The 14,948-nt window shown below is 31.7% G+C and overlaps 1 protein-coding gene across 1 annotated transcript; it reads right to left on the bottom strand.

The window, feature by feature from the left end:
• Positions 1–2,728: 2,728 nt before the first annotated feature.
• LOC104904557 (pseudo histidine-containing phosphotransfer protein 6) lies at positions 2,729–6,681 on the bottom strand. The gene is made up of 5 exons (XM_010692835.3): positions 6,286–6,681; positions 5,378–5,508; positions 4,278–4,421; positions 4,039–4,111; positions 2,729–3,023 (listed from the first exon to the last, which is right to left on the bottom strand). The coding sequence occupies exons 1-5, from the start codon at positions 6,352–6,354 to the stop codon at positions 2,967–2,969; spliced, it is 474 nt and encodes a 157-aa protein (XP_010691137.1). The 5' UTR covers positions 6,355–6,681; the 3' UTR covers positions 2,729–2,966.
• Positions 6,682–14,948: the final 8,267 nt, after the last annotated feature.

Genomic DNA, 14,948 nt, shown 5'->3' with positions numbered 1-14,948 from the left:
CAGTAGGCCCAATTCGTTTGTGAGGGTTCGAAGCCCAATCTTATGTTTTGATGTTAGTAACATCAATTAACATGGCTATAGTTGGAGGAAATATGTTTGAATATTTGAATGTGACTATTCCTTTGAAAGATTGGAGATCATTTTTCAAATGCTAATATGAAAGTGTTTGGAGAAGTATAAGATCATATTAATGACTGTGGTTATTGTATTATTGCATAGGAGAATGATTTAATTTAAATTTATATTATATACTTTTATATGTTAGTTTTGACTAGTATTTAGATGTTGTATAATTGAATTCTTTTCCTGGATATTGTTAAAGGGAGTTTTAATTCCCTTTATGCGGCAAAGTTAAAATCAATTTCCTGCATACAAGTCCACGTAAGATAGCACGTTAGAAAAAAATTCTTTTGGCACAACAAGCCACGACCTATAGTAGAAGCCAACAAGAGGGAGTTGGAAAATAGCGGGCTTATTATTCTAAATTGCCAGTTGGTTTAGCTTTCTTTTTGGTTATTTGCTACCACTACCAAAAATTGCTTATATAGCGATGGAAAATAATCGATTTCCAATTAGAAACAAAAAATTAGCAACGGAAAATAATATATCTCTAAGTAGAAACATAAATTTTAGGATTCATCACTAAAATAACGGGTTTTTCACCAAATACCCCTGACAAAAAAATGTATTCACCAAATACCTCAACTTTTTTCAAAATTCACCGGATACCCCATACTTTTTAAAAAATTCACCAAATACCCCAAAAGTTGACGGATGTTAGTTACCGTTAGTGTTTATTTACAAGTTTGTCCTAAGTCAACCTAATTAGCCTTAAGTCAACCTAATTAACCCTAACTCTACCTAATTAACCCTAACTCAACCTAATTAACCCTAACTCTACCTAATTAACCCTAACTCAACCTAACCCACCACCCCACCTCCTCCCCCACCATCCACCCACCACCCCTCCCCCCCACCACACCCAGCACCCCCTCCCCCTTTCCCCACCCCCCTTCTCCCCCCCTTCCCCTGCAACCGCCGCACAACTCCCCTCCCCTTCCCCCGCAAACGCCGCCCAACCCCCCTTCCCTCCCTTTCCCCCGCAAATGCCGCCCAACCCCTCCCCTCCCCTCCCCTTCCTTCGCAAACGCCTTCAACCCCATCTGAAATGAAAAAAAAATCGACCGAAAGGTGCGCGAATGGACGGGGAAGGGAGGGGGTTGCGTGACGGTTGCGGGGGAAGAGGAGGGTAGGGGAGGCACGACTGCAGGGGAAGGGGAGGGTAGCGGGCGACGCGACTGGCGGGGAAAGGGATTGGAGGGGGGCGGCGCGACTGGCGGGGGGGGGGTGGATGGTGGGAGCTTGTAGTTGGTGGGGCTGGAGTTGTTAGGTTAGTTAGGTTTTTAGGATTTTTAGGTTAATTAGAGTTTTTTAGTGTTAATTAACACTACTGACTAATGGAGTTAACCGCCGTTAGTCATTAAGGGGATTGTTTGTCATTTTTTTTAAAATTTGGGGTATCTGGTGAATTTTTTCAAAAGTTAGGGGTATTTGGCGAATTTTGAAAAAAGTTGGGGTATTTGGTGAATGGGAAAAGCTAAATGCAACCCTAAGGGCTGCATATAAGAAGCTAAATATGGAAAAAACGAGCATTAATTGATCATTTATTACATAAATTAATGCAAACTTTTGTCATAAATTGACAACTAATTTCCATTTTAAGCAATGTATTTATGTCTTATATGCAGCCCTAAGGGCTGCATATAGCATAACCCTTGGTGAATAAATTTTTTCTCAGGGGTATGTGGTGAAAAAACCGCTAAAATAATTATATATGTTGTTCCATATGGAATTGCCCAGTTTGGCAGCTTGAGTTGCGACTACTAGGAGTAGTGGTAATGTTTGATGAACAACTATTATATGTAGCGGTTTTCTTTTTGCGGCTCATTTGTGGTTAATTAACCGCTACCTCGAGTAGTGGTTTTGCTTAAGTAAAATAAAAACCAAATTTCTGGCGAACGGTATACAAGGAATTAATTTTAACTTCCACTTATAGAGGGAATTAAAACTACTTTTAACAATATCTTACGAAAAGATTCTTTATAATTTTAAGTTAATAATTTAATTTTATTCAGATGAAATATGATAAAACATTACAAAAAGATAAGAGATGTGAAGATTTTTTTTTTTTTTGTTACAGAATTCATTCCAAAAAAAAAAAAGTTCATCGAACAAGAATTTCCAGCCAAATCAGGAAAGAAAACAAAAGCTATTATCATTGCCAAAAAAAATAGCACTACTAGTCTACTACTATAGTAATAGTACTATGCAATATGCATGCAACTATGCAAGAATAGATCATGCTACTATCTATTTGGGCAAATTTGATGTAACATCTTTAAGTTACGTACACTAACAGTAAGTATTAACTTCAGATTTTACGCTGTCAAAAATAAAAAGCTTCAGATTTTATGAGAACTTCTCTACAATCCTTTGGACGCACAAATGTTATCTGAAGTAACTTATTTGAATTTGAGACTTTTGACTAAAAGTTCTCATCATCCCAGATTTCTGTAGATTTTGATAGATTTATTTAGAAATTGGCAAAAGCACAGTACCTACTGATTGTACCATTCATTATTAATTACTTTTCCAATATAAGTCAATCTTACTATTCAAATGAGATTCTGAAGATCAGAAAAAATCAGAAGAACAATCAAACAATATATAACCACCCTAAATTAACTGCACATTCATTAATTACCATTTAAATCTCCAAGCATTCAAAGTTACAACCACTGGTGTTGAATAGCATTACAATTTCCATGGTAATTAGTACTAATTACTACTACTGCATAATTAGCATTCATTTAAATTAAATTAAGAAAAAAATCCCTTCCTAATTCTGAAAACTTGGGGATAAAACTGAAGAAAATTAGTATGAGAAATTATTGCCATAGTTGATTTTAGTTGTGTTGTACTGGATACCTCACCCCAGCTGCAAGTAGTCTTTGCTGTTCTATCTGCATCAATTTAAGAAATAAACTCAATGAATAATGGTTTAAATAAAATACAGGTTATATACTCTAAACTAACTTTAAGTTGAAAATTGAAAACCGACATTTTTGCTCATTTTGCAGATTTTTTACTCATTTTATGTTTTTTTTGCTCATTCTATGGGTTTTGCTCATTTTAACAAACTTTCGCTCATTTTACAAAGTTTTTGATCATTTTCCAAATTTTTGCTCATTTTAAGAACTATTTGCTCATTATATCTTTTTGCTCAATTTACGTTGCAGTTTGCAGTTTTCAGCTATATATTCTAAAATAGCGTTAATTACTCTTGTGTCACAACTCACATGAACCTCGTTATTTTTTGTTGAAGCGTAATGTTTATGATGCTATGACAAATATAAAATGTTTTATTTCCTCATGTTGTTTTCAATTGTCCCACCTCGACTTTTAAGTAAGTGGATAATTTATCAAACATTATAATGGAACAACTATAATAATAAGTACTTTTTTCGTTCCTAAAATAGAATTTTCATTTTTCATTTATGTTTGTTTCAAATAGATTTCTTATTTTCTTATTTGGTATGAGTCCACCAATTAAAATATCTTTTAGCTTTCATGTTTTATTATATTATTCGAGTTCACGTAAATAAGATGACTTTGTAAAGTGACACACATTCGCTCTACTCAATAAACAATTCATGAATAGTATACCTATTTCATTTTTTAATTTTGATTTAATTCAACTTTGATCTCACTTAATTATGATTTTTTCTTAATACTTCTGCCAAAAAAAAATGTGAACATACGAAGGGAGTATTGACTATAAATGGAAAAACAAACCCATTGCATAAACCACAAGTTTGAAACTTATTTTCGTCTAATCTTTAACCTTTCCATTTTACACTTTAGGATTTACTAAAGGACTTGAGTTATTACACATTACATTTAACAAAATACAAATATTGATTATGTAACCATGAAAAAATGTACTTGTTGTGAATTAATTAAGATGGTCGGACATACTTGAAAAAATTCATGCAATTTGTTCTTGAGATAAGAGTACTCGTGCTCCAATAGCTCCAGTGCTCTTAAGCATCTAGATTAAGACAACAAAAAAGAGATTAGAGTATGTATTATTGTACTAATAATGACATTTTTCAACTTTAATCAACTTCTACTAATTCAGATCATGCTTTTATGAAAAGGAGAAATCTATAGGTAGACATGAAAAGTCACGTAAAAAAAGAGAGAGAGAGAAATACCCAGCACGGTTATTTTGTTCAGAAGATGCACGAAATGCAACGCATACATTTCTAACTCTTTTAGCTCCTATGCTTGAACTACTTCCCATGAACTGATTCAAATGCATCCCTATTTTCTTGTAGTCCGAAAATTCTTTATCCAATCTTTTTTGATCCACATTTCATGCATAAAGCAAAAGAAAATAAATTATTGAGCCAATAATAATTAACTAGACAAGGTCAAATAAAGAAAAATTAACAATAACTTTTTCGAAGAAAATGTGGTAAAGAAAATAACAACAAACTGCTAAATAATGTACATACTTTTTTTGTTTCGTTTTAAATGCAATAAAAGAGTATTTTTTTATGAGAGTATAAAATATTTTTTTGTTCCATGTATACAAATATATTAAAAAGCGTGCGTGACAAAGTATACACGTCATTTGACACCTTTTGCTATTATACATGACAGAATTACCATTTCAACCAACTTTTAATCATGATTTAAGTATCTATATTATTATATTTGTATAGTTTAAATGTTGAATTTTGCTTAATATATTTTAATAGGAATGCAAAAAAAAAATGCATATCAAATTTGGAAAACAATACCAACTCGGGGCAACGCCCGAGCCCAAATACTAGATTAAAATGAAGCGGAGAAAGTATTATACTTGTGTACATGTATGGATTACCCAATTAATATATTCGTATAATTGGTTCATCCTTATACATCTCAAATACTATCAACATACAACTGTAAAACAACCCTACCTATACAAGGCACAATCTGAGATTAGTGAAAACACTAGGTTTACAAATTTCACACGTTACTCCTTTTGTGTTAAAAAGAGATGTTCAAAATAGAAGCACATTAAATAAAGTTAAGTATAGCTTGTATATATACTATATAAAGTAGTTTGTTCGTGCATTAAATTACACACGATAAATATACTAATTCAACTTTGTAATCTTAATTTTTTTTTTCTCGAAATTTCTGTTGAATTATTCTTGAAATGAATAATTATTGATAAAAAAAGTCTAAATAAAAGTAATAATATTAATTAACTAACAGTAGTACACTAGAGAATTGAAGAAAGAGAAGATGATAGATTAATTACAGAAAAGTTCGGAGATTTCTGAGAAGTTTTTCAGACTCATGGAAGTAAATATTGACAACTTCAGAAACAAAGTCCGGAGAACTCTCATCTTGAAGTTGCTGTAATTGCAAGAATTGTTCATCCAACACCCCCTACACATTCCATTACGCAAACGTTATATTATAACGACGTACCAAAGTTAAAACTACGACGTACATACAACATAACATATATGTATGTGATCAAATAGTTTAATAACATAAAGTTCATAGAAACAAATTACATATTGTTTTATTCTATAATAAGATTGAAAATTTTCTATTATTGATGCTTTATTCATGCATAAGATGGGAAATGGGTCGTGGGTTTTAGTAGGAAAACATATGCTTGTGATTCTTTTATGTCCGAATTAAAGGCCATTGAATTAGGACACTATATTCGGATTGCCTACAAGTGATAAACCTCCTATGTAATAACGGACAATGCTACATCTACCCGGTGGGTAGTTAACCCACTAGAAATAGAGTATTAAAAAAAACTATTAAAAGTGATGTGTTGGATTACATAATTTATTTGTTTCTATTATTAGTGGGTTATTGACCCACTGGGTAGATAAAGTTTTTTCATGTAATACGATGATTTTCTAACAATTATATGAGTGTGTTGAAAAATTGCAGAAAGCTATAGAAGGAGCTCCGAAACTTGAAGATTAAGCATTGTAAAAGGCAATACAACAAAATCGCAGATGTAATAGCTAAGGAACTAATGTCGTAGTAGTAAGGATAGTGCAAATGTAACTAGGATTTTCCCTTCGCCTCAAGTTCATGTATGAAGTTGTACCTTGCGGAATGTATGAACACTTGATTGATTATTGCTAGTTCACCAAAAAAAAAACATAAGATTGAAAAATGATATAATATGGTACGTACTTGGTGAAAGAGGACAGCGAGTAAGCGATTCATATCGGCGCGCAGCTGATCAGCGGCCAAACCAAGCATCCACAATGGAAGACCCGTTTTGAAGGATTGAAAGTTGAGACTTACACCAAAGTTTATAACAAGAAAATTGTACTTATAATCAAATATTATTCAGTTTTGTATAAGGATTTTGAGGGAGTATTGTGATATATATGTATGGATTTCAGGAGCCTTTTATGTGGTTTTTCTTAGCTTTCCTTTGGAATGAGGTTATATTTTTTTTTTTTGGGATGGAAGCGGGAAGAGTGGAAGAAGGGGTATTTAAAGGGTGGACCATGTGGTAAAGGGATGGTCTTGACTCTTGATTGAATAAAAAATTGTATTCAAGTAAAAGTTTTTGTTTTGACAGGGGATAAAATTATACTACTATATCTTTTGTGATACAATTATTTTGTAATTATCCTATTTTTTATTTTTATTATTTATTGAAACTTATCTTAATTTGAATGAACTTGTCTTAACATATTAAATTTTATTTAGCTCTTATCTGAATTTATTAGATAGTATTTTATGAGTGTATTAATCTTATTTTTGTTGAATTGTATTCCGCTGAATTTATTAGACCTTATAGTCCTTATGAGATCATATTTGAACTTTTCTATTCTTCTTATAAATATTGAAAATAACGTGAATAGAACGGATTATATAATGCTTTGTTTTGTTTTGTTTTTATGAAAGGTAAGATCGAGTAGTATGCTTTTAGTTATGATTATGTGTGTTTCAATTAATATTTTTTTCTTTTTTGTTTGCAAGAAATCAATATTGTTAAATATTACTATTTTTTCATTCCACTTATTCATAAAAAGTCTTTAACATATATTGTAAATTATAACAATACACTTGGAATTAAGTATTTTCAACTCAGTTATTACTCACTACATATAGTCATAATTAATTGTCAAAGGGATAAATGTCCAACTACATGTACCAAACGCATTACATTAATTAGCTTTGACAATTTGTTGCCTTGTTGGCCAAACTAAAAGTAGAAATTATGACCTAGCTAGTACTAATTACACTTTAAAGTTGGAATTCTCAACAAGTAAGTTTCTTTTGTTAACTATTGCATGTACTTTGACAAATAAGAGGATAAGTTGTACACTTGTACTCCCTTCAAATATAATCTGAACTTCAAATAACAACACTTAACAGTGCCAAAGCAATTTCAATTCAATACAAGTAATTAATATGTGTAATAGTTTAGAAATAGTATTACATTAAAACAATAGGAGTACTCCTACTATTCATTCTTGATCTAGAAAAAGGAGTTTATTTCCTTTTCTCCTTTAGATTAAATGAATTGGTTGAGGTATACATGCAAGTTATTTAACTTATATCATATTGCTCGATTGCATAATATGGTTATAAAAATATTCGTTGGAAGGATAGAAGTTAGCTCAAGTGGGTAGAGCGCTCCCCCTTGGCCCCTAAGGTCAGGGGTTCGATCCTTACCCCCAGCATTATGTTGGGGTATTTCCTTATCATATTATGCGTGCCTTATCAGCCAATATGTTGGTGTTTTCTACAGGTTAGTAGTCTTGTAGGGGTTAGCCCTTAGACTGACTTAATTTCCTAATAAAAAAAATCGTTGTAGCAAAACCTTGCTCTTTAGAGTTTAGAGTATGCTTTGCTATTTGATGATTTTGTATGTGTTTCAAATCTCTTCAATTCAGAGTGTATTCTAAACATTATATCTACATTTATCAGTTAAATTAAACGTACACTGTCTTATTACATGAACAACCTCATCCAATATTTTTTTCTCCAAATGACACTATATGTGAATTGTGATCTAAACATCACAAAGCAGACCAAATTAAGCAAACTATATAAATCTGAAAATGTACTCATATTAAGTAAAAAAATTCAAAATAAAAGGCATAGTAGCCTTAGAATAGAGTAAGAACTTAGAAGTTAGAAGGAGGGTGAGAAGGAAGTAGGCTAATATTTAAGGTACATTTAAGGAAACGAAGGTAAAAAGGTAAAAGCGTGGGGCAAAAATAGCAAGCATCGAGGTAAATGTGGGGTATCAACCAAACCATCCAACTGACCCGCATACAATTTACTTTTTGCATAAACCAGTACCACCCACATTTATACAATTATACTTCCTCCGTTTCTTTTTACTCGCTACACTTTCTATTATGGAAAGTTTCACATTACTTACTACACTTCTTTTTTGGGCAATAAACTCTCTCTATCTCTCTCCTCCCACATGGGTCCCTTTTCTTTTTACTCTTTACCTCTCTCTTCTTCAAAAATTGCCTAGAAGTCCGTGAAATGAGAACTGTAGCGAGTAAAAAGAAACGGAGGAAGTACTACACTCTTAATCTCTTATCCTATGTGTTCAGAAGAATTAAGCTGTAGTAATATTTTTACTACTACTTTTTGTATGGTGGGAGAAGGTGGCAAGTAGTAAAACGCCGCACTTGCTAGTTGCTGCACAATTAGACAGCACGCGAGGTTTCCAAGTGCGGGTGACAGCCAGCCATCCTTGCAGTTCAATTGCTGCACCACCATCCTTCTCTTTCTCTCTCCTCTCTCCGCCTCCTTTTTCTTCTTTTTCCTGTCTTATCACAAATCAATTCAACTTTTCATTTGCTTTCTTTCTTTTTTCTAATAGTTAAAAGATAATTTAGGCTATTCTGTTGAACATTTAGTTTTCTCTCACAATTTTTCGTTTAATTCACTTCAATTTCTATCAATTTAAAAGAACTGGACTTTATTATAAAACTATTTTTCAAACTTCAACCATGAACTTAAGGCTTTGTTCTTTTGGATTGAATTAGGCTGAACTCAACTGTGATGAACTAAACTGATTAAAAACCGTGAGAAAACTACTACTAAGGGTTTGTTCTCTTCGGCATAAAACAGCTGAACTGAACTGAACTTATTGGAGCTGAACTGAACTGAACTTAACTGAACTTAACTTAACTAAACTGAGCTGTGAGCTGAACTAGATTGAATTGAATTAAATTGAATGTTATAAATGTATAAATAATATTTTAAACAATAATAATATGAATATTAAATAATAATTATAATGATAAGTAATAATAATGAATAATAGTATTTTGGATATTTTTAAATGATAGTTATAAATAAATAATATTAATAATCAAAAAATTAATAATAATAATAATTAATGATAATAATGATAATTAATAATAATTATTTTATATTATTTGTATTAATATATAAATACTTGATGATGATATATAATAACAATAATATCTAAGAAGTAAATTAATATTACTATTTTAATAATTAGATTTAATAATATAAAAATATTTAGTAATAAAAATAATGATTGGGTTGGATCGCGAAAATTACATCATAAAACGTCTTGACGCGATTTGATTGGTTTATGGGCTAAAAAAAAGTGGGTTTACTTGTGCTTTGACCTAAACCATGTTCCTCCTAATAATAATAGTAATAAAATAATGAGTAAAGGTATAATAAATAAAATAATATATAGAAACAATAATAATAATAATAATAATAATAATAATAATAATAATAATAATAGTACTTATTAGTAATGATATATATTTAAATAATAATAATAATAATAATGAGAGTAATTAGTAAAATAAATTATACCAACATAATAATAATATTTAACAAAATGATTATAAAAGAATGGAGCTCAGCTGAACTGAACTTATTGGAACTGAACTGAACTGAACTGAATTGAACTTATTGGAGCTGAACTGAACTGAATTGAACTTATTAGAGCTGAACTGAACTGAAAATAAGCTGGGGAGAACAGACCCTAAATTGAACTGAACTGAAAATAAGTCCAAAAGAACATGACCTAAGTTTTTGGTTGAGTTGTTCACTGACATGTTATAAACGTCATTGTGACATAAAGGTGACGGATTTAAAATTTCATCCACCCTTCCTTTTTAAGTGGAATCCAATGGACTAAAGCATAAGGGGACATGAATCACATGATAGAGTACAAAACTGCTCCTAAAACTCTAACCATTAGCTTAATTGGTTAAGTGGGTCCTTTACAACAAGATACTTGCCCAACTTCTTTAACTATCACTTCCTATAAGTTCATCATTTTAAATGATCGATTTAGTTACCACATGTTTTCTTGGGTACTGTTTTGTTTTAGTTCACCTCAGCTCACTTTAAGTTTAGTTCAGTCTGGCTAATTTCCTCTTACGATTTTACTTTAATTTTGTACATTTAGATATTTCCAACCACCAATAGAATTATGATATTAAAAATAAATAGAAATATATTTAAAACAAGTAGCAATTTTTTAAAACACTCAAAAAGAAATACATACAAACGACATACTATATCAATAGAGTGAGTATTATTGTATTATATGCCTCTCAATATATACTTTTGAAATTCAACTATTATAATCTTTAGTTATGTTACAATAGTACTTTTTTGTGAGTTACAACAACCTTTATCCATACAAATAGTTGCAAGTAATATGCAACTTAATAAAATGAGAAAATATTGGAACTAAAAAAAATTGCAGAAGTATATATTTTACCACATAAATACAATCAAATTAAGGTGTGAAAATATATCAAAAATCAAATTGATGAGATTATTTTAAATAGAAAAATGCTTCCTCGATCCATTTAGAAATAGTTGCATTATTTTACACTTTGATTTTTTTTTTTTGATTTATATTTTAGGAAAAACATAGTAATATGGGATCTTGTTAGATATGTCTCAATGTGTATATATATATGAACATCATATATTTATAATTACTTATTGATAATTAAAGATATTAGTGTTTAAAACCATACATCGATAAGAAAGAAAACATGAAATAGTGCAACTATTTTTAAACTGATAAAATAATTATTTTACAGTCTACTCTAGTAGAATCATTATTTCTCCCCATATAAGGGTGACTCGTTAAGCTCATCAAGCTCTTCTAAGGCTCGTGCTCGTTGATTCTTTTTGCATATCAACTCGAAGCTCGACTATTCGATTTTTGTATTTGTTATTATTTCTTTTAAATTCATGTTACCAGTTTATGAAGTATGATCATGGACCATGAGATAAATTTTAACTGAGCTTGACAACTTGGATCTTATTTTGCAAAATTCTTAAAAGATATAATAAATAGAAAATATTCCTAGAATAAATTTTATAAGGAAAAGTTATCGAGCTGCTCGCAAGCTTAATGAGTCAAATAGGAACCTACTCATCCCGTGTCTAATTAAAATTTCGAGCCGAGTTCGAGCTGAGCTAATTCAAATCGAACTTTGACTACGAAACCAGTCCCATATAAAAAAGATTTTTAATAGAAAACATTTTTTTTTTTTGAGAATGCCTCCGGCCTCCCCTCCCCCGAAATTCTAGGCTTCATAGTCAGACTGTCATGGTTTATATATTGTCTACTTTTACTTGACAACTCTAGACTTCTTGTTCAGGAATTTTTGTGCTGACAAGTGTCTTTTCTTTCTTGTCTTTTTCTTACTTAAAAAGTGAGATTATTCTCACAAAATGAAAGAGAGTAGGAGTATTATTTGTTTTGTTTGACTATTTTAAGGTATTATTCATCTTCAAGTTCTCAAATTCTCCCCCTCAAAAAAAAAATATATTTTTTTAAAAAAACTCTTGAATACCATTAGCATTTTATTTTTGAGAAATAGTTTATTTTTTCCTAATTTTATTTTAGAGGTAATGCATATTTTGAGAAAATATTTGATCAATCTAGTGGATAATCTATTCAAACAAAAATATTACGCGGAGTCCAAGTTAGCAACAATGTTGATAATTTTTTTTTTGAACGGAACGCTCAAAGGGAACTAATCTATTAAATCATTAGCAGCCAAACAAACAATTGAGTTCGGGAAATCATCTTCCCACCACCTTTTACCCATCTCCATAGGTTGGAGGTGAGCCAAAGCATGAACTACACTATTCCCTGCTCTCTTCACAAATGAAAATTTAACCGACTCAAAATCAGGAACTAAAGCTAAGATATCATCGAGCACTAAGTGGAAATCACTCGAATCACCAACCCCCGTCTGAAGAGCCTGTATCGCTTGGAGGCTATCACTCTCCATAACCACTTTCGTGTAGCCTTGCTCCTTGGCTGCTTGCAGACCCGTAAAAATCGCCTTGGCTCCGGCCACTCTAATTTCCCAACAGGCAGTCGACTACACCACCACACAGTACACTACCGCCACATACTCGTCACGGCCAACTGCGCCCAGCCTCGAACCAACTTCACCTATTCTTCCCGCATCTACATTGCGCTTCATCCATCCCCTCTCCGGGGACGTCCACAGTGTTGATATGTTAGTTGTTAATTTACTTGACGAGTAGGTGTATCAATTTCCCATATTTTGTTACTTCCTCTGTTCCATAATAAGTGAAACACTTCTCTCTTTTATGTGAGAGCTTTTTTAAAAAAGTGTTTCACTTATTATGAAACGGAGGATAATATTGTCATTATTTTAAGATACTATTTCTCCTTCTTTTTGTTACTAAATTGAATTCAAACAATTATCAATGAATATAGTATCTGAAGACTAGGAAAAAGAAATGACTAGACACCCGATTAATAGATGTTGATCAGTTGATGATACGTGAACACCATCTAGCTAGTTTAGCTGGTAAAGTATTGTGAGGATGATAGCTAAAACCTGATATGAATCTCGTTTATATCACTGTTCCTAATCGCTTATTATACACAAAAATAGATATAGATGATATTAATGATTCTTTTATCAATTATTAACAAATCCGTAAGTCCATCATTAGTTGGAAAAGGAGAGAATGAAAAAGGGATGATGCCTAGAAACTCCAATTTAGAAAAACTACAAATTGATTTTAATAAAAATAATCTAAGAAATTATTAATCCGTTTTATAAGTTGCATGAGTAAGTATGTTTTATACTTCTCCACACGATTCGTGCATCAAATGGGAAATAAAACTAGCTAGTATACTTAATAACTTTTCCCCTAAGACCAAAAAAAAACTTAAAATTCTTTGAAATAACAATACTACACCAATGGAGTGACAATAATGATTTTTTTAAGGTAAGATGAAGGTGACTCATTTGAGAGAGATCAGGAGAAATCATCAAATGAGTCCCATAAGTTTTGATACCTAAATTCAGGAATATGAAGTGGAAAACGACACCATTACTCCACCACCTCAACCTTGAGTAACAATAATGATGTAGAACAGTCCTTTTAACCATATAGACAGGAAAGGAGCATGTAATAAATTATGCAATCATATGATAAAATAATTGAGTTCGTGAAAGAGAGATGGATTGCTACATGATAGCTTAATATTTTATAGAGGTTCTCATATTATATGGCCAGTTATCGAGCAGTTTTAGCATTGTTTAATTTGTTGAAGAGCATGCACAAAACCCTAGTGTGAAAAATGATGGGTGTAGGTTTATTTAGTACACAAGTGAAAACAAAGCATGTTCATTTGTTTACTTACTCCTAGAATGTGGCTCATTTGATAAGCATGCTTTGTAATGACGTTATGAATCTTATTTTTTACACTATCATTGTTGTGCTTAAATTCCACCATAGTTCACTACTCCTTTAATTCATCCTAGTCTCTGACTCACTCAATTAGCAATCTATTACTGACTATTATGAAACATCCCACCTTACTCATCTCATAAGTTAGAACATACCTAATTTGGCTAATTAGAACATATTTACCCAATTTCCTATCCAAAAGAGGGAGAGAAATATATATTATTTCTTAAGTTAATAATATTTGGGGGTAGCATACAAGTATGATTGCAATTTAGCATGATATTGTCCGCTTTGGACCAAGCACACACGAATTTGTTTTTGGCCTCCTTCTCAAATTACTTTATATGACTGTAGTTAGTGAACTCTTATAATTAACTTCTTATCTCTGCGATGTAGAACTTTTTTTTTTGCCCCCAATGGGGACTTGTTGGTAAGAAGGACCCTACTGGACCAACACCTCGCTCAGGTCAGCAAGTCCAGCTACACAGGTCAATGCTTAAGAGTAGGGGGATGTAAGAGAATCCCTACTCCCAAACATAAGTGGGTAGTGGAGTCACCTACACGAATTACTCCTTACCTTGACATGTACACACAGTAAAAGATAATTAATAAAAGGGAAAAGCTATATAAAATAGGGTAATGTTATATGTAGCTCTAAGGGCTACATATAAGCATTAAATACATTTCTTTAAATGGAGACAGTTTAAGAATTCAAGATACATTTTCACATCAACTGATGTAATAAATGCTTGATTTAATATTTTACTAGTTATTAGGCCCGGGCTATGCCCCGGGTAAGAAAAACTTTCATTTATTAATATAACACTTTATGATAAGAACACTAAATACAACTTAGTTTAGTGGTTAAGACTTTAGTATATGTACTTGAGGTCTAGGGATCAAATCCTATACCATGCAATTTCTAAATTTTTTTAATGTACATGGATTACATGAACTAATACCCTAGGGAGAGTGCCACGTGGCACATAAACGTTCTTTCGAACGCCTTTTAATATATTTGTACATAGATTTCCATTTTAAACACCTTAGGGCTATGTATATCATAAATAAATACATAACAAGAAGATGAATCTAAGCATGCATTAGTTACG

Source organism: Beta vulgaris, chromosome 9, assembly GCF_026745355.1.
Source record: "Beta vulgaris subsp. vulgaris cultivar EL10 chromosome 9, EL10.2, whole genome shotgun sequence".
Taxonomy (NCBI): Eukaryota; Viridiplantae; Streptophyta; class Magnoliopsida; order Caryophyllales; family Amaranthaceae; genus Beta; species Beta vulgaris.
This window is presented reverse-complemented; position numbering and strand designations above follow the sequence as displayed.

Excerpts from the sequence above, each read along its gene's own strand:
- LOC104904557 (XM_010692835.3), bottom strand. The coding sequence starts at position 6,354 with ATGCTTGGTTTGGCCGCTGATCAGCTGCGCGCCGATATGAATCGCTTA. Across the intron at positions 4,112-4,277 it reads GAACAAAATAACCGTGCTGG|ATGCTTAAGAGCACTGGAGC; the intron begins GTATTTCTCTCT and ends GTCTTAATCTAG. Across the intron at positions 3,024-4,038 it reads AATTGCATGAATTTTTTCAA|ATAGAACAGCAAAGACTACT; the intron begins GTATGTCCGACC and ends AAATTGATGCAG.